General features: G+C 36.2%; 1 protein-coding gene across 1 annotated transcript in view; it reads right to left on the bottom strand.

Annotated features, from left to right (window-relative positions):
- Positions 1-15,345, bottom strand: part of LOC121429523 (anion exchange protein 3-like) — a 58,796-nt gene extending 43,451 nt beyond the window's left edge. The window contains exons 1-3 of the mRNA XM_041626585.1: positions 15,242-15,345; positions 14,477-14,714; positions 849-1,548 (exon numbers count right to left, since the gene is read on the bottom strand). Of these exons, the coding sequence (XP_041482519.1) occupies positions 849-1,548; positions 14,477-14,714; positions 15,242-15,295 (992 nt within the window). The 5' untranslated portion in view covers positions 15,296-15,345. The remainder of the gene's footprint in view (positions 1-848; positions 1,549-14,476; positions 14,715-15,241) is intronic.
- Positions 15,346-16,473: the final 1,128 nt, after the last annotated feature.

The following is a 16,473-nucleotide window of genomic DNA, read 5'->3' as shown; positions in this document are numbered from 1 at the left end:
AGCAAGCGTCATCTTCATACCACACATCTCCTTCCCTAGAGGATAACCCACTTATCTTACACATCATCAATTTACCTGCTTACAGCATAAGGGGAATTTTGAAGAGGGTGGATAGCTTCAACACATCTACAAGTCATCATAATTTTTTTTCAATATTTTTCTGCAGAAAGAAAATAGATTTCTGCATTTTATTCAACTAATGTTCAAGGAACTTGAGTACTTTGCTTCTTTTGTCTAGCATTAATATATCACCACCACCACCATCCTCATCATCATCATCATGGCATCCATCATCATCACCATGATTGTTATTTTCATTATAACAATTCACAAGAAGACGTATTTCATTGATCTTTTCATCTACATGTAACTAACCTTTTGAACTTCAATAAAATGCTTTTTTTCACCTTTCTTTATATGTTTTTCAGAATAGCATCTCTCATCTCAGACAGATGTATCAAAATATCAAATTCCCATCACATCACATCATGACACAACGGAGTAAAGGGAATAGACCCTCGTGAACCTGTACTTAAATAGCGACTCTGAAAATGTAAGCTTCAGGGACTTGCATTGAGTGGATTACCAATTCATGGCTGATGGCAAATAAGGCTCTATGTTATAATTAGTAACACTGTAAGTTAGAAGGGCCGATTCCTTTGTGACTTGATTCTCGGATGTCATGGAAAAACAATTGTTACTGTTGTTGCATCATGGTCTAATACCAGACACTTATTTCCTACCTTAAAACAAAACTTTAGATTAAAATATAGTGAGCAATGAATATCATGTAGAAACATATTACATTTAGAGGCAAGAAAAGTAAAAGCCAAACTTGGGATTCTTACCTGCTTTTACGTAATTGACCTCTCTCTCCAACATTTCTCCTGCATTCATTAATATCTGGTGTAATACTACCAGTGTAACTAAGATCACTGTCACTTCCAGTTCTAGTAGATAGACTACTGCCACTCCCTTCATTAGGAAGTGACAGTCGTTTTGCCAGGTCCGGATTCAAGAACCTCGGTAGAGGTGGAGAGCTGACAGGAGATTTTGGTTGTTCGGTCCCTTTGGATTGGATTTTATCATCTTCATGGTCAGATGACGTCTTTTGGTCCTCTTGGTCGGAAGGTTCCTCGACTCCAATCACTGGAATCTGGAGTGCTGGATCCATCCTTACAATGTCATTCATTGAGCTGCTACGAGCTTCCATACCTGGTTTGGCCTCAGAACCACTTCCTCTGTTTGGGATTGCAGGTAGATTCTCTGCAGAACAACTTCGGAGATGTCTACTTGTACCCCTGGAGATATTCTGAGGGTACATCATGGCACTCCGGTCTCCCTTTATTCGTTCACTGCTTCCTCGGTTCAAAAGGTGCTGAGCCACATTGGCGGGAGTAGGCTTGGAAGGGTAGTTTAGGTTGTTCTCGGTGCTGCTTGTAAGGGGTTGATCAGCAGCCTTTCGCCTTTCCTCATCAAGAACCCAGACCTGCTCCGATGACGCAGATTGTTCCGGTGGAGATGAGAACCTTGCCAAAGGACTAACACCTGTAGAAAAGATAGAATTTTTTAAAAATTACCAAATGTCTGGGGTTTACTGATGTCAGAGCCAAAAGCCAATTACGCGTAGGTGTCAAACCTTGACAGATATTGCACATATCCTAGTCAATCTGTGACACGAAATTACAGCAATGCATATTCCTAATCAGCTTAACATCTCTAATTCTCTAGTGGGATTCCTGGGTATGTACCCTGTAAAAGAGACAGAGAGGAGTAGTGAGAAGGGAATCACAAAAATGCTAAATGGGACAGCAAAGTTAGATTGAAAGGATGATGGATGGCCACAAGGAGAAATATGGATGGGTAGGTACAAAAGACACAATGAAATGAAACAAAGAAATACACACGTAGAAGAGTTAGAGGAAAGAAAGACATACTGAAAAGAAAAATTAGGAAACGACCTCAAAGACAACATGCGAGAGAAAAATATATCCAGACATATCAGAATTAGACAGGAAAAAAAGAAAAAGAAATGGACACATTTCATCAGAGAGAAACTTAGGTATCAACTCATACAAAAGAAAACAAGAAAGGGTGTGAAAGGAGAAAAAATAGAATGAAAGATGCTGAATACATAAGTTTTAAGATATGGAAATCACTGTCTTGAATATGCAACTCCCTTTATTACCAAACTGATATATGCTGAGTGAAAGAAGAGTTTCATGACTAATACAACCAGCGAACAATCAAACATGCTATGATCCCCTACCCAATTAAAGATGAGCTGCTGTCTACTCTAGAGAATACAAATAAATGAGTATTGTCCCCTGTGAAGTGTTTAAGGAGACCATAATTCATGGCTTTGACATTTCTCTGCCCAATATCCATAGATTAAGAAGGTGATGAGAAGAGCAAGACAAACAAGAGTCATTAAAACAAAACGATGCCTCTGAGTTCAGAACCAATTAATGTATCAGGAGATACGTCATCTCAGAAGCTAGATGGGCAATTAGGTTTTCAAACTGCCTTGATCACAAGAATCCCTGTTAAATTACATGTACATGAACTTTTTTAGGCTAAAAAGTACTTGATAATTATTCCTGCATCCACACCGCCCATAAACATACCGTAAGAGACAGTTCTTCAAGTTGTGAGCATGTGCAGTAAGATCCAATAAGCACCAAAGGCGCGAGATCCCCCCCCCCATAATTTATGTTGATAACCTTTTTTTTTGCTTGTCCAACTTTATCTGTGTCCATCCCAAAATTTCAGGTGGACCCCCCCTAAACTGTTTGGCTTCCGCCATCATTGATTAGCTGCAAGAGAATTTTTTCATTTTAGATCCTGAATGAAATTCACATAAAATGGAAAGTGTTTATTTTCCTTAACCCCTTTTAGTTCCCATAATACCCTTCTGATTCAAACATAATAGAAATCATCTCATTACTGAAATCATGTACACCAAACACAATAAATCAACTTCCTGAAAACTACTTGTACATCTTGTCAGGAAATAAAATGAAGTCCAGGATAACATATTGCTACTTCACTATCTGTGTAATTAATACCTGCATTTCAAGGCACTATACAAGAACTGTTTTATTATTATCATTAAGGCTTTTCAATGTATGTTTGTCAAGGCTTTCTCATCCACATTTTACACACGGTCCACTTTACAGAATTTCATATTTGATGCATCAATTTGACTTGAGGAAAAAAGAAAATTCTCTCAATTAACATAAAAATAGAGAGGACTACAACTACTTTGTGTCACAACAGAAATACATATTTCACATTTTCTTAATTTTGTCCTATTACTTTCTGAGCTGTTTTCAATACTTTCTCTCAAAATTCTAAAAGTATTGCATTCTTTAATAGTAACCATACAAAATATCACATTGATATTGAAACATTTCATTGAATCTTGACATTTGGGTATTTCTTACAACCATATCATATTTATGAAAGAAGATCTACTCCACTACTCTTGCAATGAATAGGGAAAAGCCCTGCAGTCTGTGCAAAGCTTTTTCTATTTTTGCTATAAATTCCCCTGCGAAATGCCCAAGCTCTGTCCACAACAGTTTGATACAGACCATCTTCCTAAGAAAATATTCTGTGTTGTTATAATTTGTTATCGGAGCCTTTCTCATTTTGCATTATTATCATGCTGTCATCATTTCTGTCAAAGTAATATATGGTATCATATTCCACCACAGGGATGCAGCACTGACTTTAACTGTCACAAAATACCCACAATGTCCATTGCTGATATAAGTGAGGGAGATGGGTGAAATAATGAGAAGTGAATAATGAGAGAGACGATGTAATAGCACATATCCATGTGAATTGTATCCATGCATAACTACACAAAGATTCATGGTTTCATAGTCCAAAATGAAGAGGTTAATGTTCGGCATATACATGTATATGCATGTAGTAGGTAGAAAGGAGAGCCCTATTTATGTGCACCTAAAATTCAATAATTTTTTTTTAATATTCTTATTATTCTACAAAAAAAATATTTGATTTCACTGGTGTTCTTATGAGTGAATGTGCTAGGAAGATAATCTAATCCAAAGCAGAAAAAAAATGAAAATAGAAACTGCAGCCATGTCATTGAGACTGAAAAACCCAATGGTGTTTAGATTCTGTGTGTTCATTAATTTCACATGCATCTCAGGAGTTTTAAGATAGCATCTAGAGCCTTTTGGCTGTGCATAAAATAAACTAAAACTTTCATTTACACAACTTTTCTCATAAATATCCATCTCTGCATTATATACTTGTTGCATGTCCTGGGGGGTGTTTCACAAAGATTTAAGTATGACTTAAGAGTCACACTTAAAGGCTGATGCGTACATGATAATTATGCAACACACTTTGTTACTGATTGATTTGCAGTAATGCACGTCTTCATGGCACTATCTGACTAATGCGGTCAAGCCTTTTATTCCACACGCAATTTAAATCTTTGTAAAACACCGTTTCAATAAAACCTTATAGATTCACCTCACCACATCACACCATACAGGTTATAAACATGGATTAGAACTTGTTTCTCACAACAGATGATAAACAAATATTCATTTTGTAATATCAGTGCAAGGACATCTCTTAATCTACACATGGAGTAAGAGTGTTTCAGCGCATCTCACTTCTATGGTTGTATGAATACATACTTCTAAAACTCCTTTCATCCTCTTTGTACATCAAGAATTTAAAGGAGATAGACTAAGAGGCTGTTCTCACTACGTTCCTAAAACTAGTTTACTGGAAACTGGTTAAATGGAAACTAGTTTAACGCGAAGTGAGAACGGTCAAAGCGGTCTTGGAAGCGATCTTCCAAACCAGTTTCGAAAACCATCTCGAGATGTAGTTTTTAAGATTGCTTTGCCTCGTTAAACTGGTTTTTAGCATAAGTGAGGAAACAACCGTTTCTTCGCACATTTTGAGCGTACTACTCCACACGACAGGTGTAGAATGCCTATGCTGCGGTTTTGAATTTCGCGCGAAACGTGTCACCCCACTGAGAGCATTTCCATAGCAAAAAGAGCGCTTTACGTGAAGTGATTTTGAAAACCACTTTCGTGTGATCAAGTGGGAACGCTAGCAAAGCGATCTTCCAAAGTGGTTTCCTGAATCGGTTTCCAGTGAACTAGTTTTAGAAAGCGTAATGAGAACGGCCTCTAATACCCTTTTCATAAACCTATCCTCCAATTAGCCGCCTAAGAGTAATGCGGATAATTCAATAAAAATTGCGTTCATAAACTCCGAAAATAAGCCGCATTATTTTTACGAGCGCCCGTCCTGAAAAAGGCGGATAATCGCCATGACAACTGGACACGCCCCCTCCGATGCGGTTGTGTTGGAAAAGGGTGACCTTGTGACCGCACCATGGCAATTAGCCGCATTATTTGGAAATGCGTTCATAAACTCAAAATCTTATCCCGATGCCGCTATTATGCGGATAATAGCAGCATCAGAGTAATGCGGATAACTCTTGTCCTCCTCCAATTTTACGACCAAATTATGCTGCTATTAGCCGCCTAATTCATTTTAATTGGGTATATGAAAGGGGTATAACTAAACTAGCGGCAAAATCTTGTTGGGCACTTATCTCTTTAATTACATCTTAATTGATATAATCTGAAATGCTTCAAGCATTAATAGTCAAGCAGTGTAGATTGGTGTAGGAAATTTGACTGTGAATTGGATTTAAGAGAATGAAGTGTCATTGAAGACAAATACGTCAGGCAATGGTAACTGTAATACAAGATACTCCCAGTTAATTGAAAATTCTTAACATTAACAATTGAATCTGAAGAAAAAAAACACAGACAAAAATGAGGAGAGGCTTTCATCCTAGTATACATGTGAAGATTTAGGTCTCTACTGTAGAGTATAAAGAGACTGAAGTGCTTTTTGATACTAAACATGTATGTCTCTACCTCTTATTCAGCAGCAAAATAAATTGACAAAGATTGAAAAAGGAAATGACCAATGCTTCAACTGCAATCCTATAATGTCAAGATACTTGTCTTCTCTTCTGAATAAAATTTAAATTCCCTCTTCTTTCTTGCCCCCCCCCCCCCCGCAAAAAAAAATCAAACATATATTTAATATTCTCCAACATTTACTCTTAATTTTTTGCATAAAACTCAAATACTTTGTGATCGGAAGCAACATTTCTTTATGTTACTTTTGACTCTAAGATAGGTACTAACAGAAAGGAACTTTAACCTGCAACATGCTATTTAAAGCTGAAGATTGATATTGTTACACGTAACCCTGTCTCATAGTCACTGCCAAAAATGTCAAAACATATTTGTAACTTTCACACTGATTATTCAAGAGAATGTGGCAAGCTTTGAGTCATAAATACCTATTTTTAACTAATTTCAAATGTGTTAAAGGCAGTCTACATTCAAAGGGGGTTTACACAGCTAAACTGGAGAAAAAAGAGGTTAATAAATATCAAACATGAAACAGAAAATATGTAACAATGAAATCTTGATACTAGCCAAAGGTACTTGGCTTTGGGGAGCATTGCCCAAGTTCCAAAGCGTAGTCTTTACAAAATCTACAAAAAAATGCCAGTTTTCACCATAATTGCCTTCCTGGCCTTCAAAAGACAATGCTTATCTCTTCATTAGAACTAGAATTTTTGTTTTTTCATTGAATACTCTACTGTCTTATTTCATCTAAATAGCACTGGAAGCAGCTGTGAAAAATTAATTTATCCATTTCATGTACACAAACATCTCAACCTAGTCTTATGCCAGATCCTGCATGTATACAGGATTAGAAAGAGTTTGCTATATCCAGATGAAAATTCATGTACTTGTACTCTTGTGAGCTGTGTAAAGGCCCTATCTCACCAACGGAGACGTCGCCGCGACAGTCTCCAACTTATCAGTCGCTGCAGTCTCGGAGACAAAAATGGCTTGCGCTCTCACCAAGGAGACGTCTCGATGGAACGTTTGAAAGATCATGCACCTGACTTGGAGCAGGAGGAGGGATATCAGCACGCGTTCAGTCACGTGGTTTCTGAAGTGGGTCAAACAGTGTGAAGAAGTGTCGCGGAGACGTCTCCGCAATGTATTATAATTTTTTTGGTCTCCAGCAGGTCTTCGCGATGTCTCTGAGACGTCTCTGAGACATCGCGGCGACGTCTCAGCAGTCGCGGATATCATTAGTCTCCGAGACGTCGCAGCAACTGATGGTGACTTCTCGCAACTGATGGTGACTTCTCGGAGACGTCGCGGAGACTAGAAACAGTCTCCAAAAATATTAAACATGTTTAATCTTCTTGCGACTCCTCAGAGACTCTGTAATTTTCATGAGACTCCAAATTTTGCTAGTTGCAGAGACGTCTCCGCGACATCTCTGAGACGTCTCTGCAACTAGCAAAATTTGGAGTCGCGAACTAGTTTCAAGCCCAGTGAGATACCCCCTTAAGATAAGCATTTAGATCAATTATGGAGCTTCTTTTAGGTCACTAATACAAGGCTGCAAGAATGGATAAAAGGGCAAATTTTAATGATTGATTGCTTGATCAGTATGAACAATCACATGTAAACCATGATAAATCATAATTGTACAGATGTATTAGATCAATCACTGCAGTACTTCTTTTGCTATCCGGGCACGATATAGCGATTGACCATAAGAGGCCTTTTTTTTTTGCAACTGATCTTACACAATAATGAATGCATTTAAACAAGCAATCAGTCCCATAATCAATCGCTAAGCTTTATGTTATGGAGCTGGTCTGGGGCCCCCGTTTCACAATCCCTCCCCCCCCCCCGGCTGATGATAGCAGGCTTACAGTGCTAATGATTGCAGTACAGTTAACAGGCTGTTTAGTACCCCCCCCCCTCCCCCGGACAATGTGGCACTGATTACGGAGAGCAATGAAGTGAAACAGAATCAACTGCTTTAAAGGTTAAAGACAGTAGTTGCAGCAACCTAGTATTTCGAGAGAAAGTCTTAAAATCAAAGTTAATTGTCAAAATATTATTGTACATCTAGATCTGGTATATTAAAGTATTCTTTGTAAAGTCTTGAAATCTTGGCTCTGATGATCAATTACTGGGGTACACAGAAAAGCACATGTGGGACAGTGCATTAATATTGAAAAAAAAAGCCCCAATATTTGATGTAATTCTGTGCTTATTTTACTAATTTCTTAGAAATTACACATTTTTTTCAGAGCTTCTTGGCACAGACTGTCACACAAACACTTTAGTGGTAAATTCACTGGCTTCTGTTCGAACTCATTTTGGGATTGTTTATACCAAAACTGGTATTTATCTTTAAAAAAGAAAGACACAATTACATTACCCAGTAACAGTGATAAATTTCAACTTAGAGATGCAACACTTATCACTATGGAAGAATGATATTTCTATACTCTTGTGAATGAAACAATATTCCTGGATTTTGTATTTTTCGCCTTTTTCCTTAGCATACCTCAGGACAGTTCATCTGTCCATTCAAGGAATATCTACCAGTCTATAAATAAATTTTTTACTTTAATTTGAGAGGAATAATCAGTAATCATATGATATGAAATTGATTTCATGAGAACAGTCCAAGATTTAAAAAAATATGTTTCAACTGCATATATGTACATGTACAACCAGTGGGCTAGGAATTATCTACTTTGATTCCCAAAAGAGCAATCCATATTGCCAGAACATTGACACCAGCCAAGCGAAGAAATCAATACATGATAAACAAAGCACATTAATTACAGAAGACTGAATCAAGAGCATGGGATGTCTAGCTAGGAGATTAACTTTTTCTTTCATTAGTAATCATTTCAAAACTGTTCAATTGGGAAAAATTTCACTCAAAGTAACCATCCAAACCGGAATCCAAGACAATACAAAATTGATCCTTTTGAGTTTCTGAATATCAAGAGATACACATGTTCTTGTTTTAAAACATCATCACAAGGTCGATCTCAACGCGGGGGAATATTTTTCAACAGGTAAATCCTGATGGACATTCATGCTTAATTAAGTTCTAATTATACAGTCTTCAGGAAATGGGGCATTTATTCTTGATTTATTGATTGGTAGAATGGATTGCTTCAAAACAATGATTGTTATTTCACCTGATCCACACTGCATCGATCTGCAGATTTTCTGTGAGCTGCTCTCTCCTATGGTTATAAATTAGAATGAAAATCATGTATTTCATCTCCAAAATATACCACTTCTGTTACTTCCACTTCTGCTGCTGCAGTAATATAATTATAGTAACCACATAAATATGAGATAACTTCTGCATTATCAGAGAGTGCTATATCACAAGGAATTGACAAATTGACTTCAGTTTAACAGCTGCAAAGATAAACATCCCTTAATCATTTGATGCTTCACATTTCCATCAAAAGCACTTTGATTATATATGCTACACCTCTCACTCAGAAGATTTATATTAGCCAGTCCATTATGCTAATGGTCTAGAATATCTCATCAAAATTTTATCTAAAATTAGTTGCATATATAAGGAAGCACTCAGGGGAGCATAAAGAAGTTGGCAAGTAAGGAATATTATAAAGCACAACTTCAAAGAGATCAAAACAATTTTCTAAGATTACTTAATGTGAAAATTATTAGAGCATGCAATACATAATCTTCAAAGCGGAAGAAATATAAAGAAAGATATCAAGTTATGGTCTGATACTTCTAGAAAAATTATATTAGTCAACAGATCCAACTGCACCTACACCTAGAACAAGATTATTAACAATGTTATAGATGTACCCCAATTTTTTATTTAAAGACACCCAATAATTTATTTTCAGAAGGCGTTATCCATTCAAGCCTTCCCATTAATGGTGGCATTCTCCACCTTGATTTATTGTACATCACACTTATTTCAGATACCGTACCTCACAACTTTTGTTTCTCTTTTATGTAATGTAATACATGTATACAGTATACCACATCTGCAATTGAATTGTTTTGTGCATTAGTTTGAACAAAGAATTGATTTAATTAATAAACAAAGTGGCCATCGTGAAAACTTCTTCAAAAACAATACAAAGTTTGACAAATTGTACTGATAAATTAAGTCTAATTTTATACTGCAAGACTTTTTCAATGGTCTGACATTATTACAATGGCCAACTAAAGAGTAAATTTAAGAATTGAAACCATAAAAACCAAAAAATTAAGATATAAAAACATAAATTCTGCAAAATGCATTAGCTTTTATAGGAAAACAAAAAATGAATTTCTCGAGACAAAACCTTAACATATTCATTATCACTTGAGCAAAGGCAAACAGATCAAGCAAAAAAAAAATACTGATCAAAATCTCTCTTAGAAAGGAGATCAAATTTCCCCCTGAAACTTGCAAAAAATAGCTTTTTAGCCAAGTCACGTAAATGAGTCATTACAGAGAATTTCCATACAAGTTTTATAAGGATATTATGTGATCAATCATGGTACTGTCCAATTTCAATTAGCCCCTAGGGAAGAAGATGATTTCTGAGCAATGACTATATACACATAGGTTTTCTGTAATCCTGATTCCGATTTCATTCTGCCGTGCCTCTAATGCAGAAAAAGGTGTGGTCTGATAGCAGAAATTGTTAACCAGAATTGAATGAGAGACTGGTCAATGCAATTACAATCTCTACATTTGTTCTCTATTTCTTGTAGCCTCCTGGCTATTTCAGTAACATTGCACTACAATTATGGTAACATTATGCATACTACTGGCACACTACAACAAGACAGGGAAGTGAAAAACAATGTGTGTGAGAGGAAGATGCACATCCTCAATAGAAAACATCTGTAATGCATTTTCTTTAAAGAAAAAACCAACAAGGGACAACATTGACGGGCAAGATTATAAAATGGCATCGCCTTAAATATAGAGGGAAAGATATGTGTGTGAAGTATCTAAAGAGATGTAAAAGATGATAGAAGGATGATAATATCAAAGCAAAACTTTGGGAGATGATCATTTCCACTAAGTCCATATCTACTGCAGATGTTGTCCATGTTACCATTCTACGAATCACTGTATTTACAGGCACTGAATCACATTTGGTAGCACATTGAAATCATACTCTTTTATTGTAAATTTAGTCTGCTCTGGACTCCTTTCTTGAACCTTTAATAAAAATTGAGATAAACACTTGGTATTGATGTACAGAAAATACTATAGTGGATAGTGGATACCACAAGCCTGGGGGTTTAAATGTCAACTCATGAACTAGACTCCCCCCTAAAAAAGGAAAAAAGAGAAATATACACTATAATCAAGTTTGAATAGATAGAATTATATAATACATGTACATAGAAAGAAACCAATAAAATATCTTTCCCGATATCTGAGTAAATCAGATGTCTTTACAATGTTTATCATATCACTTGTTGAACTGCAGAAGATGATAAGAGATCATTCCTCCCTTTAATTTGTTTGTATTTTCTTGGGGTTTCCCCTTAATTCACTCTAAATTGCTGAAAGAGAGTATGGATGCCTAAGGGGCTCAGATTTCACTGATTAAACACTTTCCTTCAGGCTATCTTAGATTTTAAAGTCTTTTCTCTTCATCACCTGGAGAGATATGATCAAGCTTTACACAGTATGATGGCAGAACATTAACCAGATTGCGGTCAATCTCCAAGAGTTGAACACTTGGTAAACTTTACTCAAAACTTGAAAATGTTCTTTTCTCTACAGAATATCTGAAAATCAGAGTGATACACTAATGTCTTTCATCCACTGTAACATGACCTACATCTATATTAGACCCCTCCAAGAAAACAAATTTCAAACTAGCGATTCATGTTCCAACATTTCAAAAAGAAAAATACAAATAAACTACAGACCTACATTTACTTACATAAGTAATATCCAGGACATAAAACATTGAATAATCTTACATTTATTATAATAAACTAGAAAGCTGACGTGTCCAAAGGACACAGATGGCCCCACTTAACACGATAAAAAATTCATTTAATATGATTGAACCAACTCGCATATTAAATGAGCTGTGACCTTTGACCTGCGGACTCTGAATTCAAACTTAGCCTGTATTTTGGTGTGATCTGCCTATACACCCAAATTTTTTTAATCTGTTAGATATTTTTCGAGTTATTGCGCAGAAATCAAGTAGAGGGACGGACGGACAGGGGCAACGCTTAATGCCCCCTCCGGACTTCGTCTGCGGGGGCATACTTAAATTCTAAATCCATGAAAATGATGCAAATGGAGGTCTTTATCTGTTGTCATGTGGGTGCAACAACACCCTTTTTAGTAAAACATTATTGCGCACCTCATCAATGCAGAAACACACTTACGCAATACACTTAAATGCGTGCTGCTAAGGACATTTTTGCACACACGCGATCCGTGAAAGTGTGGTGATAAGGATGTACGTGCACCAACATGACACTTGCATGATGTGGACCCCCCCCCAAAAAAAAAAAGATAAATAAATAATAATGTTAAAGCATTCTAAAAAATAAATCATTGATAAACAAATTAGCAATGGATAAATAGGTATAATAAAACAGGAAATAAAAAAATAGAATGATCATTGTCATTATTTAAAATGAAAATTAATGAAAAAAAGTACAAAAACATCTATCAACATGGGGGAAAAGAGAGAAAATTGAGACAAGTTTCCTTCTCAAAGCAAATTATTTTTACCTAAATATCAGGTAAAGTAAAATCTAATTTATATGCCTGTCCTTCTGTTCACAATAACAATAACAACAGGCATTTATATAGTGCTATCTACAGGGAATAATTTTGCTTTACAAAGTTGAATAGCATTTTTGTTATAAGAGAAAAGCTCTCAACTATTAAAGTAATGTACAGTCCTACCTAAAAATATGCTATACAAAAGACAATGCTTTGCAGTCTTAAAAAAATGTGGAGCAAATTGCGATGCGATACCAGGAAAAGTATTCCCTGATCTATTTAGAATTATTCTATTCCGAGGCGCGTTTTTATTATCATTATTACCCCGGCTTTAACTGGAGTTGCCTTTCAGCACTCACGCATTCAAAGAATTAATCCTGCCGGGTACCCAATCACCTCACCTGGGTCGAGTTCAGCACAATGTGGATAAATTTCGCCATGGCTGGGATTCGAACCAACGACCCTCTGTTTCAAAGTCAAATGACTAATCCACTGGGTCACAATGCTCCACACTCAATGCATTCAGAAAGATTGGTAGCAACCAATGACTTGTGACTACTCACTCAAACTTAAGAAAAATTTATATGAATTTTAAAAATTTGATCCCCCACCACCCCTTAATGAATTTCTAGTGAGATTTGCAACTTACTTGCCCCAAAGCCCCAACAATATTATGCATTTTTTAAGAGCAAACATTGACAAAACAAGAGCATGGTTCAAAGGGTACTCCATTCATATCTCATGCAAATTGAGTTATTGATATCAGACTACTTCTTCGGTAGAAATCTTTCTTAGTCTTGCTCGTAGTTCAACTTCAACCTATGTCTCATAATAGCTAATGATGCTTATCCTTATTCCACAAAATCTATTTTAATTCACCAAATTTATCTCACAAAAGAGAGCAAAAAAAATGATTATTTTCTTGCAGTAAGATTATTCAACTCATTACCTGTACTTACTAAATGGTCAGTCTTACTTCCTATTTCAAACAAAATTTTCACAAATTCCAAGTTAATTAATTGTTCAACTATATATGTTTTGTATCAGTTAAATGTTTGAAATGTGAATTGCTTGTACGTACATGTACAGAAGGGTTAGCTTGATGTGACTATCCTGATTTTTATAAAGACGTGAATAAATAAATATTTGAATAATATAAATAACCCCTAATTCAAGAGCAACTTGAAAAACTGCAAGTCATAATGTCACTTTGAAACAGAAGCATGCACACAACATGATTTTTTTTTCTCTATTGAATACAACTTACAACAACGAATGGTGTAGCACCTACTTCACTTGAGGGCGATTCCATACGTGTTGTACGGGACATTTTGTCAACAATTTCTAGTCTCTAAGCTGATTGCTTGAGCAATGAACAATTATTTTTGGTCAATAATAAAGTTATAGTGGGTAGTCAATGTGAAAAACTGATACCAACATAAAAATATTTGATTATGGGCAAATTAAGGGCAAAAATGTTGTGTATCCTACAGGACTCAGAAATGTCCCGAACGACACGCAACATTTTCACCTCTAATTCACCCAAGGACAGCATATTTTTGTTGGGTGTCAGTTTTTATATGTCTATCCAGTAGTACTCTATTACTACCACAAAACAAATTGAAGTCCTTTGTTTTTTTGGACAATAGGTTGAAAAATGTTGCAAAAATAGCTGATTTTTCTAGCATGGAATCGCCTTTGAACAGAGATGGGGGCAAAATAGTGTGGAGTACATGTACCTTATCATACAATAGTTAAGATTTTTCAAAGATAACTTCTTCTGCAGTACTCTTACCTTTGGGTTTGGATGATCTCTTTGGATTGCTATGAGATCGTTTAAGAAGATTACTTGGGGTAGAGCCAGTAACATCTAGGGACATGAACCGGGTCCTGGGCCTTGGCACATCTCGTTGCTCCGCTTGCATCCCGCCAGATCCACCAAAAGCAGACGAACCTCCTAGCGAGGAACACTCTAAGAGTTCACTGATTGATTCATGGTCAGCAAAAAGGGGAGCATGGCTCTCTAGATCCTCCTATAAACCAAAAATAAAATATATTAATTAAATGTCTTGGAAGCAAGGAAGAGTGATACATCCACATTTCTCTGAGTGCAAGTGTTGACTCTCGTTATCCAATGAAGATCTACAAGTAGAAATGATCATGATGTCAAACATGTGAATGTAAAAGTCAAGGTGAGGATAAATCATCCAAATCAAAGCACCTAACAGAAAATCCTGAATGCAACAAAGCCAATCAAGTGTTACTCAGACAGGCAATTGCACCCACTGAGGATTTTAAGAAAGGATAATAAGGTCTATCATCTCTGAAGTTTAGACAAGAAAAGGCTGAAGAAAACAGACATGACAGTTCTATGGGCCATGAAAGTATTACATAATAAATCGGTTATCCACCAGTGACGTCCAACTTGGCTCAAAGCCTTCACAGTTTTATTGAACACCCATCATGACGTCAAAGATCTTCCGTAAAAAAAACATGAACACAAATCTGTAATTTCCTGAAGACATACTTCAGACATGGAGGTGGAAAGCAAATAACCTACTTCAGAATCACTGAAACTACTGAAACTCATCAAGCTGGTGGAGTTACTGTCCATTTTTGCAAGTTGACAATGTTTATCGAAGAATTGAGATGACTATGATATCCTCCATGCACATGTCATCAATTCTAAATTCTAGACACTCAGGGAAATGAAGAGCTAAAATGGAGTAATTGCATCTCCGTGGGCAGCAGTAAGAATCCTAAAGTTGGTAATGGCCTATGTATGAGTGAGACAATAGTAGTATCTTTGGTAGTAGATGCATGTAGTGCATAGTCTGCATATTATGCTTGACTCTAATGGACAGAGGGAAAATGTGCTTCTGGAAGCACCTTTAGCTACCGTTCCTCATGTCACTGGACCCTCCACTGGGGCATGCACATATCTATCATCCAATCACAAACATGTGTCTTAAGGATTTCCTAATTATCAGAAGTTACATTGCTTTAGGTGCCCTATCCTAAGTGTGAATAAGAAAAGGAATGACTCCATCCCTCATTATCACACTTCCAGGACAGAAGGATCTCTCATTTAATTAATCCTTTCCTATCTTTTATATAGGGGAAGGGCTACCGACTTTTAGGACATCCTTCAGAATGATTATATAATTGCAAAACAACAACAAAATTGATGTGATTGCCTAATTTCCATGTTGCTTATTAATACTCATTCTAAAAAGAAATTAAGTACTGCAAAGGGTTTATTTCAAATTGTTTTCATTTTCAACCTTTGAAGTAATGAATGGAACCCCGTTCTCAAAAATGAATGTGTTAAACTGAACAATAAAGATCTCATAGACCTGTACATTGCAGTCACCATCATAATGCAGTACACCTATTTGTAGTTTTCTGGTTATGGTACACATAAATCTGCATGTAATATTATTCAACCCCTCCCCACCCCCTTGCATTTAGAACATTTTCTCAAAATGAATACATTACTTATTCATTCTGTGGTGAATAAACACTACATCCGGATTCATTATTCAAATGGGAAGCCCATCAAAATTGCAACTTTCACACAAAAAAACAGGTTGCAAAACCATGTTAAATGTGAGGGGTGAATATTTTTTAGCACAACTGTTGGCTGATTTTAGTTTTAATCAGTAAAATGGTCAAATACTGACCACTTGAACTTCAGCTTGCCAGGATATCAATTACAGACTCACACCAATCTGTGTAAATATTTATGCAAAACTTGAGCAGAGTCCTCTCTTATTAGACTCAGATTACACG

This window comes from Lytechinus variegatus, chromosome 1 (assembly GCF_018143015.1).
Source record: "Lytechinus variegatus isolate NC3 chromosome 1, Lvar_3.0, whole genome shotgun sequence".
In the NCBI taxonomy this organism is placed as follows: domain Eukaryota; kingdom Metazoa; phylum Echinodermata; class Echinoidea; order Temnopleuroida; family Toxopneustidae; genus Lytechinus; species Lytechinus variegatus.
The sequence above is the reverse complement of the archived record's forward strand: the minus strand, read 5'-3'. Positions and strand labels throughout refer to the sequence as shown.